The sequence below is a fragment of the Hemiscyllium ocellatum genome, chromosome 11 (assembly GCF_020745735.1).
Source record: "Hemiscyllium ocellatum isolate sHemOce1 chromosome 11, sHemOce1.pat.X.cur, whole genome shotgun sequence".
Classification (NCBI taxonomy): domain Eukaryota; kingdom Metazoa; phylum Chordata; class Chondrichthyes; order Orectolobiformes; family Hemiscylliidae; genus Hemiscyllium; species Hemiscyllium ocellatum.
The window spans coordinates 87,856,467-87,883,414 of record NC_083411.1 but is presented as its reverse complement, the minus strand read 5'-3'; the positions used below and the strand labels follow the sequence as shown (position 1 = coordinate 87,883,414).

At 39.4% G+C, this 26,948-nt stretch overlaps 1 protein-coding gene across 1 annotated transcript in view; it reads right to left on the bottom strand.

The window, feature by feature from the left end:
- LOC132820063 (amine oxidase [flavin-containing]-like) overlaps positions 1-26,948 on the bottom strand; it is a 72,986-nt gene that overhangs the window by 37,641 nt on the left and 8,397 nt on the right. The window contains exons 4-9 of the mRNA XM_060831981.1: positions 25,613-25,750; positions 9,264-9,368; positions 7,670-7,761; positions 5,778-5,919; positions 4,811-4,960; positions 16-175 (exon numbers count right to left, since the gene is read on the bottom strand). Coding sequence (XP_060687964.1) covers positions 16-175; positions 4,811-4,960; positions 5,778-5,919; positions 7,670-7,761; positions 9,264-9,368; positions 25,613-25,750 — 787 coding nt within the window. The remainder of the gene's footprint in view (positions 1-15; positions 176-4,810; positions 4,961-5,777; positions 5,920-7,669; positions 7,762-9,263; positions 9,369-25,612; positions 25,751-26,948) is intronic.

Here is a 26,948-nt window from a genome sequence, read left to right as displayed (position 1 = left end):
TCAACAGATACTGACCTTTCTCCCTCCAGAAAGCCCGGCTGTAGTAAACCATACACTTAATGATGGATCCCATTGGCACACGCTGGATCAACTGGTTTCGTAATGGAGGCAGTGGAGGATTGTAGTGAATTTGCTGAATGAGGGTTGGTGGGATAGCACTAATGACATAATCAGCCTAGAAATAACACAAGAGAAATTAATCAGAACAGTTTAACAACCAACAGAGAAAGACTGGAGAATGCTCGAGAATAATTGACAAATTATTGCAGAAAGGGAAAGAAAAATTTTCAAATGATGAATAAGAAAGAAGTAAAGTGTTGCAAGGATGAGGAGATTGTGAGACTAAGCAATAGATAGAGGAAGTTTATTGACTAGTTTGATCTCATCGAACCTCAAGGAATGACAGGTCGGGCAAGAAAATGTTAAACTAGACAAACGTGGAGATGATAAAACATGGAAAAGGTTTTCAGTACTGGAATGGAGTGGGCAATGTTGTGTGGGCAGATTGAAACAGTTTTTGTGATGGAAAATATGGGATGTGAAACTCAACACGTTATTGAGACCACAGAAATCTGGTTCAATTTGAGAATGATCAGGAAAGGGTCTGAGAGCAGAACTTGTGATGATTGCTGAAGGCTATAACTTTGGTCGTGTATGTGTTGTAATTACTATACAATTGCAGAACAGCAGTTGCTTCCAGTTACAGAACTTTCAAGTCTTAGACCCTTTCCATGGTTCAGTTGCTTTCAAGCCTTTCCTTAACTTCATTGACTTTGTTGAAGAAAAGCTCTCATGGTCAGGAATTTTAAAACATTGAAAGCATGACTTTCATTTCTTCATCTTTATCTTTAATAATGCTGATTATTTTGCACAGCATTTTAAAATTAAGGCAGCTGAGAGGCCTTGTAGCTGGTAAATTATCCTGCCTTCTGAAGAATCTGAGGTGGCAATTAATTGTTGGGACATTTCGATGTGTAATAGCTGAAGGATAATCACATTTTATTAATAACTGAGTCTAAACACAAAGCTCAAAACTATTCTTCATTTGCCACCAAAGCCATCAAACTAAGAAATGTCACAAAGGAGCTCATAATTAAAGTGATATTTCTCTGAACTGGGAGTAAGTCTGATAGTTGATTATAAAGTCAATGAAGTGTACAATGCTGATACTAGCTCACAAAAGTTTCACTTAAGTTGTTGGATATATCCTCACCACAACTCATGCTCATGGTAATTTGCTGCCTTTATGGTCTATCCTGGTTGGGAACAATATGGCCTACTTCACCAAATGTAGTAGAGGAAACCCATCTGCTCGTCCAATGAAAAATGATCCTGAACAAGATGTAGTTTATTGTATAATAGCAACATTAATTTGATGGACATTGTTACTAAGAGCATAGGAAAGACATTGATGTTAGATTTTCATCCTTCAAGTTCCTAAATTGATTGTCCCTATCCACCGAATGCATCTGATATCATCTTAGTGGATGATGCATAGCACATCCTCAATATTAAACCTTTTGGCCCTTTAATTTCCTATTCAAAATTTCCCCGCTCCCTCCCCTGCCCCCCCAAACATTTTTCCCATTATTTGCATTATACATTTTTTTAAGATTTACAATGTGGAAACAGGCCCTTTGGCCCAACAAGTCCACACCGACCCACAACACACCCATACCCCTTACCTAACACTACGGGCAATTTAGCATGGCCAATTCACCTGGCCCGCACATCTTTGGACTGTGGGAGGAAACCGGAGCACCCGGAGGAAACCCACGCAGACACGGGGTGAACGTGCAAACTCCACACAGACAATCACCCAAGGCTGGGATCGAACCTGGGACCCTGGTGCTGTGAGGCAACAGTGCTAACCACTGTGCCACCATGCCGCCCCAAGGAAGAGTCAGACACCCCAGATGGGACATCCATGAATGTTAATCACTACGCCATCTCCGCACCCCCCCCTCCCCTCCACTGTCCCCACAATTCATAAATACAGACAGTCTGGGGTTACAGTATTTTTCCAGATTGTGTTCTCTTTAGACATGGAAAATAGGTATGTCTCTGAGTTGAAGACTGATGATTTTGATTCTGTTCTTGATAGTGTGAGATCTTTTAAATTGGGAAATCTTTAATTGCTTGGATTTCCTTCAAGGTGGATGTATTTTCTCTAGAAATGGACGATTGCACCATTGCAGAATCTGGAGGAGAACTACCCTGGCGCCTTTTGTTTTGCAGCATCCTGCAATTCTGAACCAGGTGATTTCTCCTTGATTGTGTGCTGACTTTGTGAACATTGGTCATCCCATCTCAATGGTGGCTTTCACCAAGTTGTATGCATCACATCTTCAATCGGTGTGGGCAGATTTTTATTCTCAATCTGCTGGAAAATCTGTGTTGACAATGATTTTCCAGCATGTATTCTCTACATTGTTCACCATCTCTATCTGAGCTTGTTTATGTGGGCTCACCCAATAAGGATTCTGCTTTCTTCCACTGACTCTCCCACATTGACATCATGACTAACTAATGTGATATGTCCAGGTATGTCTCTACTGATAACTTTCTGCTTCCTAAAGAGTCACACACCATCCTCTCATTGTCCTTCCTCTAAATATGAAAACTCATTGTCTAACTGTCCCAGTTTTCCATATTGGGTAATCGAATTGTAGGAGGTTTGCTATGAAAACTGTTTATCTTTCCTTTCATAATGCTCTTACTATCTCTCTCAGCTTCCACTACTCTTATCACTTGACACACTGGTCCACTGCATCCTCTTTCATGCAACTTCTCACACAGAGGGTAATGGGTACCTGAATAGGAAAGGCTTAGCTGGATATGGGCCAAATGCAGGCAAATGGAACTAGATTAATTTATGATATCTGGTCAGCAGGGATGAGTTGAAGCAAATGGCCTTTTTCCATGCTGTATGAGTCTATGACTCTATGATTCAATAATAATGTTGCAACATTTTATGTGACATAACTGTTCATTTTCCTCCGTCAGGAGCATCTAACAGATAAATCACCTTATTAACCTTCCAAACTGCTTTGTATGGACCACTGAAATTTATTTTCAATATTTCACCTTGCAAAGGCAACTTTATCAACTGTTCATCTTCTGCTTTAAATGCTGAATATTTATTGGCCCATTTCTCATTAGTGCTCAAGAAATCTTGGAAAGCTCTTACGCAACCTGACAAGCTCCTGAAGGCTTTCTAGAAACGTGGACCATGTTGAGGATTCATCTCTTTGTCTAATATCCATTCTCTGAGCAATTTTAATGGACCCCTAATCTCATGACCATAAATTAATTTAAATGAACTAAACACAGTAGATTCATTTGGGTAATTAATGGTTGCAAAGAGTAAGGAATCTAATCCTTTGTCCAAAGCCTGTGGGTATTTATGACAAATTTGTACCCAATGCACTTAGATATAGAGTTGGAGTGTCATATTTCTTTTAACACTGGCACTTCAATGTTTTATACCTAAATTGCTGATAATGTCTTGGAAAGCTAGAACAAGCTTAGACAAAGTTAGAGCCTTGATCAGATTGTACCTCAATTAATCATCCATAACAAATATTGAAAATGAAGTTTACTTTTCCACTGCTATCTTAGCTGTAATGGTCCTCAAAGAATTAGGTTCTGGAAATCAGGTTGCTATATCCGTAATTGTAAGGATATAATGGTATGTAGTCATGGTCCTACACAATCAAATTACGAATAAGTAAATGGTTCTTTAAAATTGTGTATGAGCATAAAAGCATAAAAACTACATGACCTGTAGACCACATTTTATTGAACTGCCCTATGTCTTGATGAACCTTGGTCATATAGGTTACTGGAAACAGGATATACAATCCATTCATCCTGTTTACCAGCACTTTGGCTTTCATTGAACTGCCTGGAAGGAAAACTAAATCCTTCCCCATCAAAAGAGTTTAAGTAGTCCCCATATTTCTTTGTAAATTTTTGGGCTTGGCTGCACCGTTTCAAGAAAAAAGGATTATCTTCCCTTTAGGCAAAAACCTTTTGTATCTCTCACCAATCCTATGTATCTGACCTATACTCAGCAGTGTTTTCCTCTGGTCACTTTTTTTTGTATTTATAGCTACAATTCGATCAATAGCGTTTTTATTTTGAGTTCCCTTTTTGGACTCATTCTTGACAACTTGAATAATCCCCAGGTTTCCCTTGCAACCTCCAGTATTCTGAACAAATTTGTCTCACTTTGTAATAAGGACAACACTTCAGCCTTTGATTTTCACCTCCACCCTCAGTACTTCCCTTTCTGATGTGAGGAAGAGATCTTGGGCCAATCCCAGAGATCCATTCTTTACCTTGGCTACGTGCCTTCCTTTCACCTATGATGATATTGTGAGCATGTTTCTTAAAGATAAGCTACATACTAGCTGTGAGATGTAACACAACAGGAACAAGACCCGACAAAGTACTGCCATCAATAACCAATTAACATTACTTGTCAGTATGATTTGAGGGAAATGTTTGATCAATAAACTGGTAAAGCTTCCTGTTCTTTTCTGGGTTCTGCCAAGGGATTGGCACATTTTTCTTAACTACTGGAAGCAGTAATAGCTTAAGGGCTCAGTTGAAAAATGGGATGTCACTATTTAAGTGAATATTCTGTATTAAAAGAATACTGATGGACAAATTCTGACTTTTATAAAACAATTAAAGCAAGCAATTTGAGTGTGGCATTAGTACTATTTGCAACATGAACAAAGAATGTTGGGCTTGATGGCCACAAGTGACATTAGCACTGACATGTAGTCATATGTTCACACACCTCATATTCCTCTCCATGTAATGTCACCACACGGATAGTTCCCTTAGTTTGTTCCACTCTCACTACTGGCCTGTTCAGCTTCACACGATCCTTCATTCGCTCAGCTAAGCGCTCACTGATTTGTCCCGAACCACCAATAAATTTCCTTTCCTGAAGAAATGAAAGATTGAGCTCAAGATGCTTCACCTTCAAAGTAAATTCAAAGTTAAAGAAATAGCACAAAATATAAACAAAACAGGTTAAGACATTGTAAGACTCAGCAGGTTTGTGGAGATACTGACTTATCTACTTTAAACTACTGCACACTAACAAGATCTACTTTAAGTGACAATTTGAAAACAGTTTCCTGATCTTCATGACAAAAGGATCAAGAATTTAATTTTAGATGGTTCTTTTTATGTTATTTTGTTTTTACTCTCTAACTTCATGAAGAATCGATAGTCTAGAAACCACTGTTGGAGGTACTGGTAATCAAACCCTTATTCTGTTTGTACAACATTCCTCTGACCGCTATTTAAGGGAGATGTGAATGAATTTATCTTAAACCACAGAGGTTTGCTTTAATTATTTCTATGAAGGTATCACCAATAACAATTACAAAACTAATGTTTCACATTGAGCTGAATTGATAATGTAGGGTGATTTCACATACCAGAAGGCTAGTGTCAGTGTAAAGTGAATATACTTTGCAATGTTGCTGAAAGAGCACCTTAAAACAGGTATGAAAACTTAACTGCTAAAGCAAAATGCAGTTGTCAAGTGAATCCATTTTTATTCAACAATGGAAGAAACTTATAATTTTAAGCTAAGCGCTTATTACAATTCAGTTTTAAGAATGGTGATCAAACACCTTAATTACCACCGCAGTATAAAATTATTGAATGCATCTGACCATTTTCTTTCCGACACTTTTAATTGTTTTAAATGACAGTCTAAACACGAAAGGCTAAATATCAGGCTCTCTAACCTGGCCTCCATTTGTGGTAGAAAATATCCGCATTGTCCCTCCGCACTGTCTCACATACCACAGAAACCAAAGAGCAGAGACTTCATGAGGGTCTGAAGTTACATTCACATTGACAAAGAGTGTTGCAAATTCTCTCGCCACCCTGCAGTTAAACATATAGAATAAGACTCCTTTTTATACAATAAACCTTCACTGCACTTTACTATTAGCTTGATGCCATATTAAACAGCACCAAAGGACTGGTAGAAATAAAAAAAATGGAATTAAGGAAAAGACATTCCCTCTCTTATTTCCTTGCTACAGTTTCACTCCTTATTACAACTCCAAACCAAGAGTCCTGACATTTTATATGTTTTTTTAATTCACTCATGGGACGGATGTGGGCAATGCCGAACCATCATTTATTGCCCATCCCCACTTGCCTTTGAGAAGCTGGTGGTGAGCTGACCTCTTGAACTGCTGCAGTCCATGTGCTATAGGTAGGTCTACATCTCAAGTTTCAATTCTAATTTAGCTTATGTTTTAAAGGAATGTGGACTGGTGTCTTGTGCCCTTCTTGAGACTGGGTTGGGATACCTAATCTGGCAACAATTTTTAAAAATAGTTTTGAAGAAGTAACACGAGATTGGTTCCTGGGTGAAAAGGCAAGCTGATGAGGTGATGACCCCAAGTCAGAAACAGCTCCACCTTGAGGAACAAGTAAAGGAATTACTCTGAGACAAACAGTTAGACTGAACTCGATGCATTACACTTAGTTTAAATTGGTTCTTGCTTTACAACAAATGAACTAACTGTTTGGTGAGTCTCTAGAATGTGGTACTTTTTCTCTATTATTAAGGTTTAATGTAGAATCAAATTTGTCATAACATTAATACATTATATGAAAAACGAGATTAATTCAGTCAAATATATAACTAAATAATTATTTAGAGTTCATTTAAAAAGACAAAACAGCAAGTAGGAACCTCTTGGTGATGGTAATCCAGGGCAAACATGCCTGCAGTTAATTTTTTGAATGAGGAGTAGCTTTGGTTTAAGAGTTTATGAGCTGGATGCTGAACTGCAGACACAGTGACAGGTCAGGTAGGTGGAAAGCTACCTGAATTCTTTGTAGAAATCTTCTGATTTGGTCAGTGATCAGGTACAGGAGGATGTGGCAATGAGTGCTGCAGTTAAGTGAACCAAGAGGGTAGGAGTGCAGGAGTGTCAGCCTCTGCAACTGTCCAATAAGTTTGAGAAATTCTTAGTCAGTTTGGATAAGAGTACGGTCGACAGGATAGATGTACAAATTAACTGTGGCATCATGCCATTCAAGTTGGGAAAGCAACAATGAATTTATCACTAGGGGAATGCACAAACAACTAAGACTCGATGATGCATAGATTAAAAACTTAACAAAACTAAAGGCTCTGTGTCTGAATGCAGATAGAATTTCTAACAAAGTAAACAAATTGATGATGTACAATTGAAGCAAATAAATATAAATTGATCTCATGAAGACAGGGCTACAAGATGATAAAGATTGAGTCCTGAATATGGAAGGTATATGACATTTAAGAAGAAAGGGATACTATGTCAATGAGAAGAGATAGTATTGTTAATCATGATTAGCATTTAAATAATAGTTAGAGATTACCTTAGTTCAGTTGAACAGGTTGTAGGATTGGATTGGCTAGTGATGAGGAATAGTAGGGGAATGAAGCTACAATTGGGAGTGATCTACAAGCTCCTTAACAGTAACCACAGCGCAGGAGAGTGTACCCATCAACAAATATTGGGTGATTGTGATAAAGGGACAGTAATAAGAGTGCGTGACTTTAATCTACATATAAACTGGAAAAACCGAGATATTGTCACATCTGTTAGCAGCTTAGGAATCAAGAGTTGCTTACCTTGTCCAGCAAAGTTTATCAATTAACTCTTTCATGGTCATGTTATCCAACTCCATTGCACGTTCAGCACTCCATGGTGCATCTGCAGGAATCTAACAGTATTAAATTAACGATCATTCTAAAAGCAGACCTTATGGGGCTTAGTTTGGACACCATCTTTTCACTTCTGAGATTTGCTTAACGACCCAACCCAGCAGAGAGATGAACAAAGACCTCTACCTCTGCCAACTGGCCTCAAAACTGTAGGTTTATGTGAAATCAAAAGTTAGAAATTAACCTTTTCTAAGGCCAGAGATTTCTGGCAGGGTTGAGATTCTGTTGGCATTGGCTTAAACTCTGCGCAGTTTCAGACGGATTGATGAAGTCCCTGTCTTCTCAGTAGCAGCCACAAGCAACTGACAGAGCTAGAACAAAATTGTATAACCTGTAAATACCTATTTACCCTGAGAATGCATGCAAGTGTTTATAGAAACATAATTTGGAAGCACCATTTTGTCACAACAATTGTAATTGATTGGAAAGATATTGTTCAAACCTGGTTATGGCCATATTTTGGGACCCACAGCAGGTTTTAGGGAATCTTATTCATTCTATACTCAGCAAATTTCCATTACTCTTGGGAGTTATTTAATTTCAATGCAGTCACTGAGTGAGGATCTGATGATTGCAGAAGGTTTCCAAATGGAAATCACAATTTAAGTGGTACTAAATGTTAAAGAGGAAGATTAGTAGGAGATTGTGATACAAAATAGATGAAGCAGATAGCACCAGGAAAAGGCCTGATCATCCTAGGATCAATATATCAATTCATGCTTTTTAAAGTCTTTGAAATGTGGCACAAGGGGTTGGATTTCAATTACAGTACAGTCACCTCTCACTGCAGCACAGAACAGGGCTACCACTATCAGCCTTTTTGCCATATGCTCATTCCAGAAAGCCTTCGCAGAATTTCTGATCTAACTTCTATCAATTCAGCAAATTTGCTATGCATTCCTCCATAACACAAGGCAACAATATCTCCATTGCCCAGAATCCACACAGTCTGATAAAGTACTGTTCAAACACATGGCTCTGGATCATCAAATGTTTCTAAATTGCCAGATTCCCCGAGGTTTTCAGAGTTGGTGGTTACATCATTATGTCATTGTGTCTGCCAGTTGTAAACCCCAGATTTCTATCAACCAGAAAGATTTCAAGCAGCTCCCAGGAGGGTCTTAGTGAATCCAGCAGGTTGATGACCTGAACAGCTGATAGAAAGTATTTTCACTTCTCACTGAATGCATATCTGCAAAAGAGCAAGAATCACAACACCATGGCAGTAAAAAAAGACATTGAATCTTTCCTGCACAGAATAATTTGGGCGTCAGTTAATTCAGTTGGTTGAATGACTGGTTTGTGACATACCGTTATACCAACAGTGTAGTTTCAATTCCTACACCAGATAAGGTCATCACAAAAGTCCCTCCTTCCCAACTTCTCCCCTCCCCAAGGAGGGATGACTCTCAGGTTAAACCATCGCAATCGTCTCTCCCTAATGAGATGGACCTATAATGCCTTAACTTCACTTACTTTGGGAAAGAAGCAAATTTGTTACCTTCTTTCCCATTTCATCCAATGTTCTCCAGAGGTTGTTGTAATCCAAGTAAGCAATAGGGTTCCACACAGGAGGAAATGGCCCTTTAAATGGGTAAGATTTCCCCTGCAAAAGATGACAGTAAATGCAATAAAAACTTAATTCAATGTGCTAGATCAGTATAAGTACTCAGAGACATTTTGAGTGTGCATGTATCTAATACTCAGACATCCACAGTACTGTACTGGATGTGCGCATGTTAGTGAAATACAGTACTGTGCTCAGTTACATCCCATTTTACTAAAGTTATATGCTACTGTGTTGGAAAGGTAGTTGTTACTCAAAGAAACATTAAAATATCTAACCCTCATATATAGCAGCACTATGTGTCTTCATTAAGCAAGTGTTACTGAGCTGGCTATGTACAGTTACACATGGACATGCAGTACTATGCAGAATATATTCATTAATCAGAGATCCTCAACACAGCATTGGATATATAATTGTTACTCAAGCTGCATAATATTGCATCAGACAAGCATCTTTTACATAGGGAGGCAGAATACAACATTGAATAAGTACCTGTTACATGGAAAATCTCATTACTGAACTGAAAAACCATCACTCTCAGTAACACAGAATCTTTTAGCAACGTGTTCATATTAGCTTTAAACTGTTTCTGATTCATCTACCCACATGCTCTCAAAGTGGAACTTGAGCTCTTCTAAAGGCATACATTTATAGCCTAACTAGTTAAACTACATCAATTAATACATAATATAATAATCAAACAAATACTTTGATTTCTTAAGGCTAGTCTAAGTTATGACAGAGCAGGTTGTGTGTCTGGACAGCAGAATGTGGGAGATAGCTTCACATTGAATCTCTCTAGTTCAGAGTCATGAGCTGGAAAGCAAGTTAGAAAGACACCAACACATAGGGAGGGGGAGAAATTTCTGAAGAGCTTTTTTCCAGTCATACAACAGATGAAAACACAGATTCAAGAATGGGTCAGTGTTGCTGATAGAGAGCTACAGGGATCAGAGATTTAGGAAAAATTGAGTAGGAGGTTCTTCTACTAGATACACTAGATACAATGTAGTCACTATCTGTGAGAGCAAGGAGAAGGGCTACAGGGAGCAAGCTACAATGCAGACCAATGCACCGTGGCTGAGAAGACTGTCCAAGGCAGGGAATAGAATATAAATATAGGAGCAACAGGGGGATGATAGCAGAAGAAAAGACAGTAGTCTCAGCAGCCAAGAATGAGAATCTCAAAGGGCATGTTGCCTACTTACTGTTGTCCTGAAATATGTTACAGCAATTGGAGAGGATCTTGGAAAGAGAAGAGGTAAATTTAATCCCCATTGTATATGTTGGGACCAATGTTATGGGCAGGAACAGGGAGGAGGTCCTTCTGAAAGAGAATTTAGATTTTACACTAAAAGACAGAACCTCGAGAGTTTATTCCCTGGATTCTTCCACAAGTCACATGGAATTTGACATAGAAGCAGACAGATGAGGAGAATTAATAAATGTCTAAAGGACTGGGGTGGGAAAAAATTTACAAAAACCATTGAAATCAGCTCTGGGACAAAAATAATTTGTATTAATGGGATGGAACCTGTACACTTGTGAAAAGGGAAGTGATAAATGCTTTAAGCTAGCAGGACAGGATGGGGGGTATCTACTGGAAAAGTAAGTGCTAAAATAAAAACACGAAAGATGAACATAGGAAAAAGTTTCATCTTAAATAAGGGAGAACAGTAATAGCACAGAAATAAATAGTTACAGAACATCATTTTAGAGATATGGTTAGATAAAACATAATAGAAATCTTATCATAATAAATTAAATCATGTGTACAACAATATACAGTGTTCATAATGAAACAGGGAGCTGGAGGCAATCACATTGACAGGAAGGAGATATTGATCACTGAGAGACGACTGCAGAAACATTACAGTTGGGAATTAAACATTGTGTGTCATAAAATATTTTTAAAAGATAGGAAGGTAAAAGTTGGAGATGGAGTATCCATACTTAAGCATCTCATAACAGCAGTCAAAAAAAGGGACATAACTTTCAGCAAGTCAAAAATATAACCCATAAGCATGCAAGTAAATTGTAATAAAAGGTTAATAACTTTTATAGGTGTGGTCGACAGACAACCTGTGAGACATTGAGGAGGAAGTATGCATAAAATTTAAGGAATTTAATAAAACAAGAAAAATAATTATGGGAGGATTTCAGTCACTCTGATATTAATTAGTTAGCATTTAAAAAGAGGTAGGTAAAGGCGATGGGGGAATAGATGTCCCACAAGTAACCCAAAATGTAAACAACCTCACAAGAAAATATTCCTTATTGGATCTAGTCATGAGGAATGAATCATAGTATTCAAAGTGATGTAAAAGTATGGGAGCATGTACATAGTTGTGATTATGGTTTAATTATTTGACGATCATGGTGATTTTAAAGATGAGCAAGATCAGTGCAAATGACAACCAAAGTAAACTGGAATCCTTCAGCCCCCTGTTATGACATAGAGACAGATAGCTGAACTAAATCAACTGCTCTACCTCTGCATTTGCAATACAGTTAAATTAAAACTTTCAAGATCCTGAAAAATTCTCAGTAGTTCCTAACTTGTAAATAAACAATCCCAGGCTCTGCAAATAATCAATTCCAGACACCAATTTGTATTTTAAACAAAGGACTTAACAATTTAATACAGGAAATTTAATAGAGCAAAAATTAAATTACTAAGTAATCTATTTGGTCTCTGTTATAAACCCAAAAAACATACGTTTTCAGCACCATTCACACAAAAGACAGATAAGCAAACAAACACAGTTAAGGGAATAATAAAATAAAATAACAAAAGTGGCCAGATTGCTTAAATCATTTTAAGATTTGTTGTTCCATAAGCATAGATGAGGATTTCTTGGTTGATTTTTCTGAAGATGACTATTGGGGTCACTTTTACAGTTCACTTAGATAAAGGTAGTAGTATTTATAACTCTGTTTTCCAATCTCTGAAATTCCATGAGCTGATAAGTGAGGCTGGGAAGGGAGCTTTCAAATCTTCATGCTGTAGCATCAACTGCCAGATTCTTTCTCACTGCAAACACAGTCCAAAATCCAATTCAAGCTCTGACATCTCCCTGACAGACTGACCATCTCCTTCAAATGGTCCCAAGTTACCCTTCAACAACTGGCATCTGCTTGAGCATAAGTTATTTTCCAGATTTTCCAGGACCAATTCCTAGCTTCTGACCTTTTTAATAGTCAACTTTTACTGTCTGTTTAAACTTAATGCTCTTCTCCAGTGACAAAGCATCTGCAGAGCTATTTGATCAGGTACCAACCTGCAATTAACTTCCAAGTCTGGCCTCACGAATAAGCAAAAACTTGTTTGGTCACAAGCTATTTCCTTCAGTACAAAAGTCATGTTTCGCTCAAACCAAAATCGATAAAAGAATATAATAAAAATAATGGAAAGTCAGTGAGGGCTCTAACACTTCTGAAAATTTTGAACCTCATCAAAGTAATTGAAGGAGGACTCTGGCCTATTTCCCAGAAGGAGCCAAGTGAGGTGGGAATGGTGGCTGGAGGCTGTATCTGGAATCAGATTGAATGGTCCCCAACAATGAGGTAAAAGTTAGAATGTTGTTTAAAGTGAAGGTAAACTGGTAAAGGGAAAGTTTCAGGCTTCCTTAATGATGACAACTTAAATACTATCATTGAGTGTTTAATCAATCTATTTCTACACCAATTCCAATTCTCTGTTCCTTCCCTGGGTAACAGCAAATTCCCAATACGTTAATCAGAGTGGGTACCTGGCAGCTGCAACTCACCAAATACTTGTCCTGGCCATCATGAAACTATTTGTTCACAATAATGCCGCCACATCTTCTGTGGTGACCATCCTCCTTGATCTTTCATCACATTGCGTTAGGGTACAGGTCAGTTACAGGCTATTAGTCTCTGTATCCTGCGCTACGTTTCTACACGGAGGAAGAGGCAGGCTATCTGTCACAGTGGTGAGCACTGAATAGTCAAAAAGGTGGACATGTTGCTGTGTGGGACTGTGCTGTGTCAAGTTCACAGCTACCGCATTTGCCAGTAGACTAAATGGTAAGCATACACATGTACTTCAATCAAATGGCCATGTGTGAAGTGGAAAGGGGAGAAAACTTCAGTGGGGATAAGGGGTGGACTCCAGTCAGTTAGAGTTGTCACTACAGTCAGTCAAGAACTTGGTCCAACTAAAGCCTGGGGATCTGTGTCCTTGCAGTCCAAGGATTGGGCCTTGGTTAGTCCTGCAGATCGCCTGGAGAAGTGGCGTGTTGTCTCCAGTTACCATGTCGGAAGTGTAGCTGGCAGGAAGGGAGGATATAATGGGTAGGAGATGTTGAGTGGACATGATGTAGAAAAGTTGTAGTTAATGAGACTTGTTGAGAGAAGGATGCAGTGGCAGAATTAGAGTGAGGTGGCATTTACCAGGACTGAGCATCGAGTTTCTTCATGCACTATGAGTGTCCACTTCACCCAGACTGCGATTTGTGTCCAAAGTGATTCTGGAGATGTGGCAGTCTGCAGGAAACTGAAATGCCCTCCTCTGCACCAGCCTGACAGTGAGGCCTTCAGGCCTCTTTCTTTGAAGTGGGGATGAGCTTTCCTTTCTTCTGAGTCATGTCTCAATGATAGCACAAGCCCCACAGTGTGAGGGGCCGTTGCTAATTTGCAACATGGGAAGAGGCATGTAGCAGAGCTGTAAATACAGCATCTGAGATATGGGCACTGCAAAGTTGGGAGGGGGTAGTAGGGGTTCCTGGCTGGGGCCACGAATCCTGCCTCTCAGTTGCATGATTCCCCAGAAAAGAAGACCAAAAGTTCAATATCCTAATGGATGAGGTGAAGATCGCCTGAGAAATGTCACTCTCAGCCTTGATGGACCAGGCTCTCAGCAAAGCACTTTAACTAAAAATGGGAAATTCTGCCTGTGAGCATTTCTTTTCTGTTATGTTAATTTGTAAATTCTAAAAAGCTAAGAAAATGCAAGGAGAGCATATATTGTTTGTGAAATTAATCCTTGATACCATTGGAACATGGGTCAAACAAATGTATGTAGTGGCTGGTACTTGCTCAAACAGGAACAACAGCCTGTTCCAAAGGCAACAGGATACAGACGCTAATCTATCAGAAATTTCAACAATGTTATCATCAGAAATGTCACCATATGTGACATGGCATCAGCATCTTATCAGTGGATCCAGTAAGCAGGAAGTTTCAGGTTCCTTGCCAACGCGGTCTTGACTGGAAACAGGACTCCATAAGTACATAGCAGGGAAACCGTAACTCATATCGGAGAACAATCCCTGCGTTTACTGCTATAACATAACTCCAAATCCTAATTTAGCCACTGTCTCTGGTTTACTCCCTGATTCATCATCAGAAAGGGGCTATCATGTCACTTAGACTAGTTTCATTTCTCTGTTCGAGGTTTTTTATTCATGTTCAGACACAGGAAACATATAAAAATATTTTCATTGATGCTACATTATCATGGTCATCAAACAGCTGCACACTAACAGGGCCACACTATTACAGATGTAGTAAATCATATAGAACTCTTCAGTCAGCAATACAATGGAGTCTCAATACCATTTGGTTCAATTACTCAATCACACAGTGACGGGTTCTCACTATTGTTGGACTTATCAGTCAGCCACACAGCGATACACTTTTTGTAGAGTTCAGATGGTCACTCATAGGTTATTGTAGACTTCAGTTAGTTTAAAAATAGTGCTATAAGCTAGGAAACAGGCAAGAAGTAACCAACCATTTTTTCTCTGGTTTTAAAACTGAATGCAAAAAACATATGTGAAAACAGCCAATTACAATTACATTGCTGTTGAAACTTGTGATACATATTTACTCCGGTCAGGAAGAGAATAAGTGCATGAAGGTTGAACAGAATTGTAAATATTAAAGGTCTGAGTTTTAGGGTTCGTTGGACATAATACCCTTTAAAACTTCAAATTTTTACATTAATTATTGTTTTAAGCTTCATTTCATACATATAAATCATATGTATTAATTCATATCTAATATATCTTACATAGCAAAAGCATCATTTACGTTTTGGCAGATGTTAAAGGTCATGGTTAGTCCTCTGTAACAGGTACCAGTGTCCTCCACTCTCTGCTACTGATGGGCAGATTTTAAGTCCCTGCATGTTACAGGTCTGTATTCACCAAACAAAGATCACAATTTTGGTCAGTAACATTGAAGTAACATGTAGAAGAGACAGAAGGTCATTCTAGTATCTTTGTTACTGAATTCATTTCGATGTGGGATCTGTGTAACAGGTAAGCAGAACGGCTGTAATCATTGTTACCAGCTGTTTCAATTCTGATGGGAAGAGTACACAAATAATCAAGTCCCAATTCTCCATGAGGCACACCATTGGTATTAATGCCTTGTACCTAATCACCAAAATGGTCGATTTTTTTCTCTCTTTGGTATTATTATCCAAAATACAAAAGACTTACACAATGTTGTTTTAATGAACTCAACATAATCAACTCAGAATAAATACTACCACTGTGATGAGAGGAATGAACTGATAGTCAAGCCCCACTACTCCACCAGTTGTATCATTAGCTTACTGATTCAATTACCAAAATATCCAATAACTTCCCTTTTGTACTATCATCCAGAATAAAAGAAATGCCCACCACTCTTCTTTAAAGATCATGAAACAATCCACTTACTATGAACAATACTTATTCCCTACTTACAAACCCTACTTAACACCAAAGCTGTGATCCAACATTAAAAAATATCACCTTAATCCCAAATACAAATATACTCACACAACACAAAAGGTGAGTTTCTGCAGAAATTATGTATTTTTCTTTAAAAGGGCAAAATAGCAAAAGGGTCAAGTGTCAAGAGACTAAAACTGAAATGTGATGACCTCTTATGTCTGTTGGATTTCCCGTTGATGAAACCAAGACGTATAAATAGAGAGGTAAGACATGCCACCAGCACTTCACCAGAGACTCTCACTGATGATGTTATCTAGTATGGTGATGAAACATCTGAAAACAAACCTTCCAGCACAGCGAGCTAACTTACATGCTTATCATCAACCTGAGCTACAAATCTTCTCAAAAATCGCTAATATATTAAACCATTAGATTCATTTTCAAGAAATTATATGGGAAGAAACCCTCTTCATTCTACAAAATACTGTACATATCAAAACTTTCCAGTTTCTTTTTAGTTTGTCTCTAAATATCAAAATGTATTCCCAACGTACAATGAAGCTCATCCCTAAATACAAGTGGCAAAACTGATTAATGTCTAAGCTAGTGTGGGCGGCACGGTGGCACAGTGGTTAGCACTGCTGCCTCACAGCGCCTGAGACCCGGGTTCAATTCCCAACTCAGGCGACTGTCTGTGTGGAGTTTGTACATTCTCCCCGTGTCTGCGTGGGTTTCCTCCCACAGTCCAAAGATGTGCAGGCTAGGTGAATTGGCAATGCTAAATTGTCCCTAGTGTTAGGTAAAGGGGTAAATGTAGGGGAATGGGTCTGGGTGGGTTGTGCTTCGGCGGGTCGGTGTGGACTTGTTGGGCCAAAGGGCCTGTTTCCACACTGTAAGTCTAATCTAAAAAAAATCTAATCTAATCTATAACCCCAAATTAGAACTAAATCCCCTTTTAATTCCATAAAACAAAATACAAAAGATAACAAAGACTTTGTACAGATGATAGTTTTACAATGACAAAAGAAAAATACCCATATTGACCATAGGTCTGAGAAGCAAAAGATAGAATTTGATGAATTCTCGTAGTGCACTTCATTTCTTGCTGATAAAATGACTTAGTGATAGCGAATCTTCCAAACAGTACTTTGGTTAAGATTGAATTGAAATTGGGTCCAAGTGTCTGGATAGTGGCCACAGATCAGCTTCTGAGGGTGTACGAGACAGTCAAAATACTGAGATGCGAAACCTTTATCAATTTCCAAGTTCTTCAGTTGAGGGGGAGGGGGTGCAGTTTGAGGGGACTGGGGGGAGGAGAGTGTGACTTGCACTCTTACTACTGCTTTCAAGGCTATTTTCCTTCTAACCCTCCAGATTTGTGGAACAGAAATTAAATCCAGAAAGAGTTGCTCTGCAACCATTAGCACAGTGGACTCATAGTGTCTTCCAAAGACAGGTTTTCCATCAAATAAGGGAGACAAACTCCACTTCTTATCTCCCTCAAAGCCTTGTTGGGTTGTGTTCCAAAGTTGTTCGACTTTCTGTCAGCAGCAGGTAGATCATAGCCCACATTAAACTATTGAACGCATTACTAAGATAGAACTTGTGTCCCTTCAAACTATTGGCAAAAACACTTCTAAATTCAAGTAGTGTCCAAAAAGTTCAATATCTTTCAGTTTTTCACAAGGTCCATAAACACAAATATGTATCCCCAACACAAATACTGATATATGGATCAATCCTTTATAATATTGTACAAAACATTGACAATAGATACATGTACAACAGGATTGTGGTATGTAATACCATTCACAGAACAAACTACATGACTACAAAATTGATTCATTCTTCATGAATGGTCTCAAATACTTCAGGGTTCAATCAATTCTCCCACAACTGATTGCATAATTATGAAAAGTTGGTCAGTCTTTAATCAATGGAGCCACATTTTTAAAATCCAATACTCTATACTTTTAAAATAGTATATATGAACTAATGAATTATGAGCAAGAGCAGCCATCGGCCCCTCAAGCCTGCTGTGCCACCCAATAAGAACATTGTTGATTATAAAGACAGTATCTTTTAATTTTTTTCTGTAGTTTTGACTGGGGACTGTAAAGAGAAAAGGACTGCTTTCAAAACTCATAATTCTGAAAGGGGAATAAGCTACCAATGGTTTTATTAAGTGTTGCTTATACTGTTGCTTGTTCAAGCATTGGGGGCAGTTTACTGCAGATGGACAGATACAATAAGACCATAATTCTCAACACTGGTGCCTTGCAAGACTGTGGGGTACTCAGCCCCTTACTATACTCCTTATACACTCATGACTGTGTGGTCAAATTCAGCTCTAACTCCATTTTTAAATTTGCTGATGACACCACTGTAGTGGCTTGGCTCTCAGACAATGACAAGATACAGTATAGGGAAGAGATAGAGAGCTTAGTGGTGTGGCATAAAGACAATAATCTCTCCCTCAATGTCAGCAAAACAAAGGACTTCAGGAAGCAAAATGGAGGCCACGTCCCTGTCTGTATCAATGGTGCTGAGGTGGGCGTGGTCAAGAGCTTCACGTTCCTAAGAGTAAATATCGGCAATGATCTATCCCGGTCCATCCACGTCGAAGCTACGATCAAGAAAGCACACGAATACCTCTATTTTCTCAGAAGGCCGAAGAAATTCAACATGGGGGCGGCACGGTGGCACAGTGGTTAGCACTGCTGCCTCACAGCGCCAGGGACCTGGGTTCAATTCCCGCCTCAGGCGACTGACTGTGTGGAGTTTGCACATTCTCCCCGTGTCTGCATGGGTTTCCTCCGGGTGCTCCGGTTTCCTCCCACAGTCACAAAGATGTGCGGGTCAGGTGAATTGGCCATGCTAAATTGCCCGTAGTGTTGGGTAAGGGGTAGGTGTAGGGGTATGGGTGGGTTGCGCTTCGGCGGGTCGGTGTGGACTTGTTGGGCCGAAGGGCCTGTTTCCATACTGTAAGTAATCTAATGTCCACATGGACTCTTACCAACTTTTATTGGTGTGCCACAGAAAGCATCCCATCCAGATGTATCGCAGCTTGGTGTGGCGACTGTCCAGGACCACAAGACATTACAGAGAGTTGTGAATGCAGCCCAGTCCATCTCAAAAACCAGCTTTCCTTCCATTGGCTCCATCTACACTTCTCACTGCTTTGAGAAAGCAGCCAACATAATCAAAGACCTCTCCCACCCCAGTTACACTCTCTTCCACCCTCTTCCATTGGACAGAAGATACAAACGTTTGAAAACACGTAACAACAGATTTAAGAACAGCTTCTTACCTGCTGTTATCAGATTTATGAATGGACCTCTCAAAATTTAGAGTTGATGTTTCTCTGTACCTTCCTGTTAGCTGTAACACTATATTCTATATTTTGTTCTATTATTCTGATATACTTACATAAGGTATGATTTGGCTGGATAGCACACGAAACAATACTTTTCAAAGTATTTCAGTACATGTGACAGTAATAAATCAAATCAAATGAGACCATAGGAGCAACGTAGATTAGGCAATTCGGCCCATCAAGACTGCTACACCATTCAATTACAGTTGATATGTTTCACATTGCCATTCTCCTGTCTTTCTGCCCATAAAACTTGATCCCTGCTCTAATTAAGACCTATCTATCTCTGACTTAAAGACAGATTTGTCTCCACAGCATTCTGCAGCAGAGAGTCCTATTCTCCGACTGAGGAAATTCCTCCTCATCTCAGTTCCAAAGGGTCATGCTTTTACTTTGAAGCTGTTCCCTTGAGTCCTAAGTGTCTTATGCTAGTGGACGCATTTTCTCCACATCCACTGTACTCAAGCCTCTCAGTATTCTGTAAGTTTCAACAAGATTCCCCCTCATTATTCTAAACTCCATTGAGTAAAGACCCTCAGCCACTCCTCATATGACAAATCCTTCATCCCTGGGATCATTCTTGTAAACCCCCTCCAAGGCTAGCACATCGTTCCTGAGACATAGGGAGGGAAGTGGGCTAGTGTAGGATAGGTGAGCTTGGATCGGCGCAACATCGAGGGCCGAAGGGCCTGTACTATGTATTTTTCTATGTTCTATTTCAAATGTGTTGTGGTGGGAGCCTTATACAGCCCCAACAGTACATCCCTCCTTTGGTATTCTAGCCCTCTTGAAATGAATGCTAAAATTGTATTTGTTGCCCTAACTGCCAACTGAACCTGTATGTTAACCTGCATATTTGTTAAAAAGTGTGGTGCTGGAGAAGCGCAGCAGGCCAGGCAGCATCCGAGGAGCTGGAGATGACAAAGACATTCTGTCTGCCATAAACAATGTGATAGGCTCCCAGGCAGCAGAACGGTTGTGGGTGTGAACAAGATAGCCAAAAGCCTTTGGAGGCTGGGTAGAAGGTAGTGTCTTTCTCTCTGCAGCTAAAGTACTTAAAACCCGAAGAAAACTAGTTTATTTGCCCTCACCAATTCCTGGACAACAGTGTTTCAAAGATTCAAACCCTCTGAGAGAAAATGTTTCACCTCATCTCTACCATAAAAGAAGTCCCCTTATTTTAAAATTGTGTCCCTTAGTTCCAGTCTATTCCACAAGGAATAATGTTCGTGAAGCATCCACCCTATCCATTTCTCAATAAGATCACCTCTTATTCTTCTAAACTCTGAAGGATACAAACCCAACTTTACTAAGTTTTCCACATAACATAGTCCCCAGGTCTCAGTCAAATAAACATTATCTGAACTGTTCACAATGCATTTACAGTAAATCCTTTCTTAGATAAGGAGATCAAAACCATGTACAGAACTCCAGATGTGATTTCACTAATGATATGTAACACAATATTTCTATTTTCATACTCCACTCCCGTGCAATAAACAACAACATTCCATTTCTCTTTCCAATCAGTTTCTATACCTGCATACTAACTTCGAGACTCACCTGCCAGAATCCCACTGTACAACAGAATTCTGCAATACAACAGATGTCCATTGCAGACCAGGTACAAATGTCAGTTTCCATAAATTCACATAATAACATGCAATGCACATAAGAAATAAGTAATGGAGTGGATATTTGCAGAAGTTAATGACTGCCCATTCATTCCATGCATATTTTCCTACAACTTCAACACATTGTCAAATTACATGTGCAAAGTTAATTGGTGTTAAATGGTCATCTCGTGTACCCTGATATAAACTGCAACATATAACAGGTGTATGTTTGGGCTGGTTATATGCAAGAAGATAATCCTCTAAGTACAACGACAAATTGCCTCTCAGTCCTGCAATGAGTAACTTTTTAAGAATTATTGCTGGATATCAGCACATCTAAACTGATGTATTAAAGATGACAGCCTCGCTGCAGGGCTTTTACTTTTGTAATGCATCCATGACAACAAAACAAGAAACAAGGCCTGAAAGGGCAACTTCTCTTTGGAAAGCAGTGGGAGAAATACATTGGCATTTACCTCAAAAAAGAAAGAAGACACAAGGTTCTTTTTTGCTAAAGTGAAAATGCAAAAATAAAAGTAGTCATAGGCAGAATACAACAAAATTTCCCCTTTGAGATTATAATGATCTGAACAGATGTTGATACTGGACAAGTCAGATCCCAAACTGAAATCTATCTTGTTTGATCCTAACATTTTTTAAAACCATGAAAATAATTGAATGCAATCACAAAAGGCTGCCAGTGAACCTTTAGAATGAGAATAAACATTTATTAAACAAGTAAAACCATTAACTATATCACCCAAGATGAAATTAAATGTTGGAAATATTTCATGACAGACATCTGAAAAACATACAACTTCACACTTTCTTTTATCCCACTAATATCCTGACAAAGGCTTAACCATCAGGACAGTGCCACCACTTTCTTCACTAGATCTCCTGGCACATCCTCAGCTGGGATAGCTGCAACCAGTTTCCTTAAGGTGAATTTATGCAGTCGCTGGAAGATGCTTCCTTTCCTTCCTTTGAAAAGATTGCCCCTTCCCAAAATACCTAAAATAAACTCCAAACAAAAGATTTTAAATCAGAACAAATGCGTGAGTTTTCTAAACTCAGTTTCCAGCTGCAATACAGCCACACTGATTGAACAGTCTTGCTGGATCAACATCTTTGTATATCTGCAGCTATGTCACTAGGCAACAGGACAGCATTTTTCTTTCATTTCTCTCTTTTATTTAGTCATGCAGTGAACCATTGCTCCCTGAATTTGCACAGTTGTTGCTCATGTAGCAGCTGAGAAACCCCATGCACTGTTAATCACCCTCCACCATATGACTTCTGCTCTGTTCACATGGACCAAGAATTCAGAAGTCCATGGAAGAACAACTAAAACTAGAGGGAATATTGCACAAAACCATTGACTTCAAGAGCTGAAGTGAATAGTGAGTCGGATAAGTTTGTAAAACCTCATTAAAATACATTTAATCAAAACAGACCTACAGGCACTTTATCAACACAGCCTAGGCTCACAAATCTAAAATGAAAATGAACCATGTCTTCCCTTTCTTAAGACACAAAATTTAAATTCAACTTAAGGTCATACATTGCTAGTAACCAGTTTAATTACTATTGCTTTAACAATGGTTCCATTAACACGATTTCACATACAGATGAACATTTTATTTATTCTGAAACATTTTGGTATTTAATGTAAGATTTGTACATTTTCTCAAGTCTAGCACTGAAGAGGGCAGAGTGTGAAATCATCAGGACTGGAATCCTAGTTTGAATTATATATTGTGTTAACTTTGATTCAAATTTAATGTCACAGCATCAAAATGTGGATAGGTAATAAAATATAGTTTTGTAAACCTAAAGATTTGTTGTCTAATACATTTTAGAAACTTATAGATACACACTTAAAAACAAGTCTGAAATAAGCAGTTAACATGTCAAGGAGGGATCGGGAATGGTCTCAGAAACATTCTCAGAAACAGAAAGAATGCTCCCTTTTTTACTGCCTCTTGATGCTTTCCATTTTAATTTATTTAGTAGGTTTAGTCACGATCCATGTTCTATTGGACAAAGATATCTTAAGATGTCAAAATTTAATGGCTATTTATACTGCTTCGCTGGGATTTCTGTCCATCTCATCTGGTAGAACATTGAAAGATCCTGTAAGGAAATTTACCCCAAAGAATTTAACTTAGTGAAAGGTACTAAAGGCAGTCAACATTTATGTTCTAGGAGTGTAACACTTCTTACTAGATTACTGAAGACAACTCAGACTATTACCAATACTCTCACGGTAAGATTACATTGAAAGGCTTAAACCTGAGCAACAGGACAAATTATTCTACTGAAGCAGCTGTAGGGGCATTTATATGATACTGCAAGGACTTCATGACAATGTCTACAATATGCTATGTCTTAAGTCTACAATCGACTTTAGGTAATGTACCTTCTTGACAAACTGTTCATTGTTTGTTTATGTCTAACCTGTGTGTCTCCTGTGGGTCCTCTCATGACTGAAACATTTGGTAGACTTTTGCAGTTCATGCTGTCTTTGTTGCTGTTTTGTTGCAGTTATGCCACCTCTGTCCTTGTTTTAGACATGTTTGTGCTGACATCAATCATCATCAGGAGAAAGGGAGGACTACAGATGCTGGAGATCAGAGTTGAGAGTGTGGTGTTGGAAAAGTACAGCAGGTCAGGCAGCATCCGAGGAGAAGGAGAATCGATGTTTTGGGCAGGAGCCCTTCATCAGGAATAAGGCTGGGAGCTGAGGTGGTCAAGAGATAAATGGGAGGGGGGTTGGAGTCGGGGGGAAGGTAGCTGAGAGTGTGATAGACAGAAGGAAGTAGAAGGAGGTGGGAGTAATGGTAATAGGTCGGAGAGGAGGGTGGAGTGGATAGGTGGGAAGGAAGATGGACAGGCCATGAGGGTAGTGCTGAGTTGGAAGGTTGGATTTGGGATAACGTGAAGGGAGGGGGAAAATGAGGAAACTAGTGAAGTCCACATTGATGACATGTGGTTAGAGGGTCCCAAGGCGGAAGATGACGCGTTCTTCCTTCAGTCATTGGATGGTTAGGGTTCGGCAATAGAGGAGGCCCAGGGCTTGCATGTCCTTGGTGGGGTGGGAGAGAAATTGAAGTATTCGGCCGCAGGGCAGTGAGGTTGGTTAGTGCGGGTGTTCCGGAGATATTCTCTGAAGCACTCTGCAAGTAGGCATCCTGTCTCCCCAGTGTAGAGGAGCAATAGATACAGTAAATAACATATGTGAAAGTGCAGGTAAAGCTCTAATGGATGTGCACTGAAGCACTCTGCAAGTAGGTGTCCTCTCTGAAGCGCTTCCACATCCATGAGAGTTTTACCTGCACATCCACATATGTTATTTACTGTATCCGTTTCTCCCGATGCGGTCTCCTCTACACTGGGGAGACAGGACGCCTACTTCCAGGACACCTGCACCAACCAACCCCAATGTCTTGTGGCCGAACACTTCAGCCCTCCTTCCCACTCTGCCGAGGACATGCAGGTTCTGGGCCTCCTCCATAGCCACACCCAAACAATTCAATGCCGGGAGAAAGAACACCTCATCTTCCACCTTGGGTCCCCCCAACTACATGTTGTTAATATGGACTTCACCAGTTTCCTCATTTCCCCTCCCCCCACCTTATTCCAGTTCCAACCTTCCAACTTGGCACCGCCCACATGACCTGCCCAGCTTCCTTCCCACCTATCCACTCCATCCTCCTATCTGACGAATCACCATTTCCCCTACCTCCAACCATCTATCACACTCTCAGCTACCTTCCTCCAGCACCATCCCCCTCCCAATTATCTCTCTACCCCCTCAGCTCACAAGCCTCATTCCTGATGAAGGGGTCTTGGCCAACACGTCGATTCTCCTGCTCCTTGGATCCTGCTTGACCTGCTGTGCTTTTCCAGCACCACATTCTCGACATAGACCATAATCAAAATGCTGAGTCAAATTTCAGTGCCATCCTCCACATGGGCCAATCAACTGCTGTGTTTTCCCAAGATGGGTGATCTACAGTGTAAACATTTGTGGCGTTCTTTTGTTCACATCTTCTTATTATGACCACTTTGATATTGTTTGTCCTGTCCGGAGTGATTCATGCAGGAGACTATATTTAACTTTTATAATGATGCCAGGAATAGCAGGGCTTGATCTCCAATGTGCTACTGCAGTGGGGAGATACAGTCACTCTCTCACTCACTTACTCATTGATTCACTCACTCACTCTATGAGTCTCTGACTCACTAGTGGAATTAAATATAGTCTTTCACACAGGACACACAGACACATTGAGAGAGAAATTCATTGTTTTATGATCTTATCCTGCCATCAAATTCTCACATAGATTTCAAGAGTTTTTGGTGAAAGTGCCCCAGAACTTGGATGTAGAACTTGGATGTGCTATCACCTGTATCTTTGATTATTGCCTCTGTCTTTTGATGGAGGAACACAATGTGAAAAGATGGTAAATTTCGCCAACTTGCTGCATCTAATACTACATCCAATGTTATTAATTTGCTACGCTTAACGTTTGTATGTAATACTATCAGTAGCAGAAAGGTTCAATACAACTAATATGAAGTAGAACATTTTACCTTCACAAAGTGAATCAGTTGTTCCTTCTCATTAACTTTATATGTATTTATACCCAGTTCTTTTGCTAAACGCAAAATCCGATTTTGCGTGGGCCCAACATATGCTCCTCCTAAGTCAACATACTGGAACTCCGGCCCCTATAAGAAATAATTAAATCAATGGCATTATTTTCTGTGGCATTTTTTTCTTAATTTCTTGTCTCCTCTCCTGTTGGTCTGGGTTCTGGTGTCCTTCTGCTATATGGAATTGCACTTCATGGAGTGCAAATCTTGGCAATATTTGTTGACAAGCTTCACTACAGAGTGGATATCGCAGGCAAAACAATTTCCGACATTGCACAATATTTGCACTTATGTGCTCGAGCAAGAATTTATTGAGAGCATTTGGGAGCAGAAAACCCCTCCAGTTCAACAACATGGAGACCAGGTTTGCAAGCTGCATCAAGCGGTGCAACATTAATAAAATACATTCTTCTCCAGGTTACAGTCCAGCAAGAAAATTTCAAAGTACTTTATATTGAGGAGACAAATAAAAGAAGGCCTTAAAGAAAGGGAGAAAAGGAGAACAATGAGAATTTGTTGTAAAGGCATGTTTGTAAATTTGTTAAGCAGTGAGATAGATGACTAAAAAAAGGAGTGGTAAGGGAGCCCAGAAATCTTATGGTAGTCTAGCATATTCAGAATAGAATGGTTGGGGTGCCCTAATACCATGGAGCTGGGATTTCAAGCAATTGAATGAATAATTCCTTTTTCAAATGAGGAAAGACATTGGGACCACCAACTCTGGCCTTTTGAGAACACAGTCTTCAATTTAGGTGAGTGGGGCAGCCAGAATGTCTTTCCCAATTTACTGAATTATCCCTGTCTGAAGGACATGTTTATAACAGGTGAGTTTTGCTGCAGTATGGTTATGAAGCTTTACTCACAATGCTTTCACATATACAATTAGGATTGCAAAAATATTGGTGACGATGAACCCTCTGCACACCCCATGTAAGGTGCTGTTGTACAAAGCTCAACAACATTTCAAGAGTGGTTAGTCACATCGTCTGTCCCATTGAGTCACTAGGAGAAGTAAATATGATGTTTAACTTTCAAATACAGCTTTCAAGGAAATGCTTAATTACAGTCTGTATGAGACTGGGCAAATAAGGTTGAACTATCAGTCAAACAGGTAATGGTTGTATTCATAGGTGTTTGACTACTCACTCGCCTCTAATTCACATCAACTTTCTGCAAAAAAGTGCTCCTTTTGTGGCAATTATCGCGAGTGCTCCCATGAACCACAGTGCCAAAAGAACAACTTTTACTTTTTACCAGCGTACAACCTCCAGAG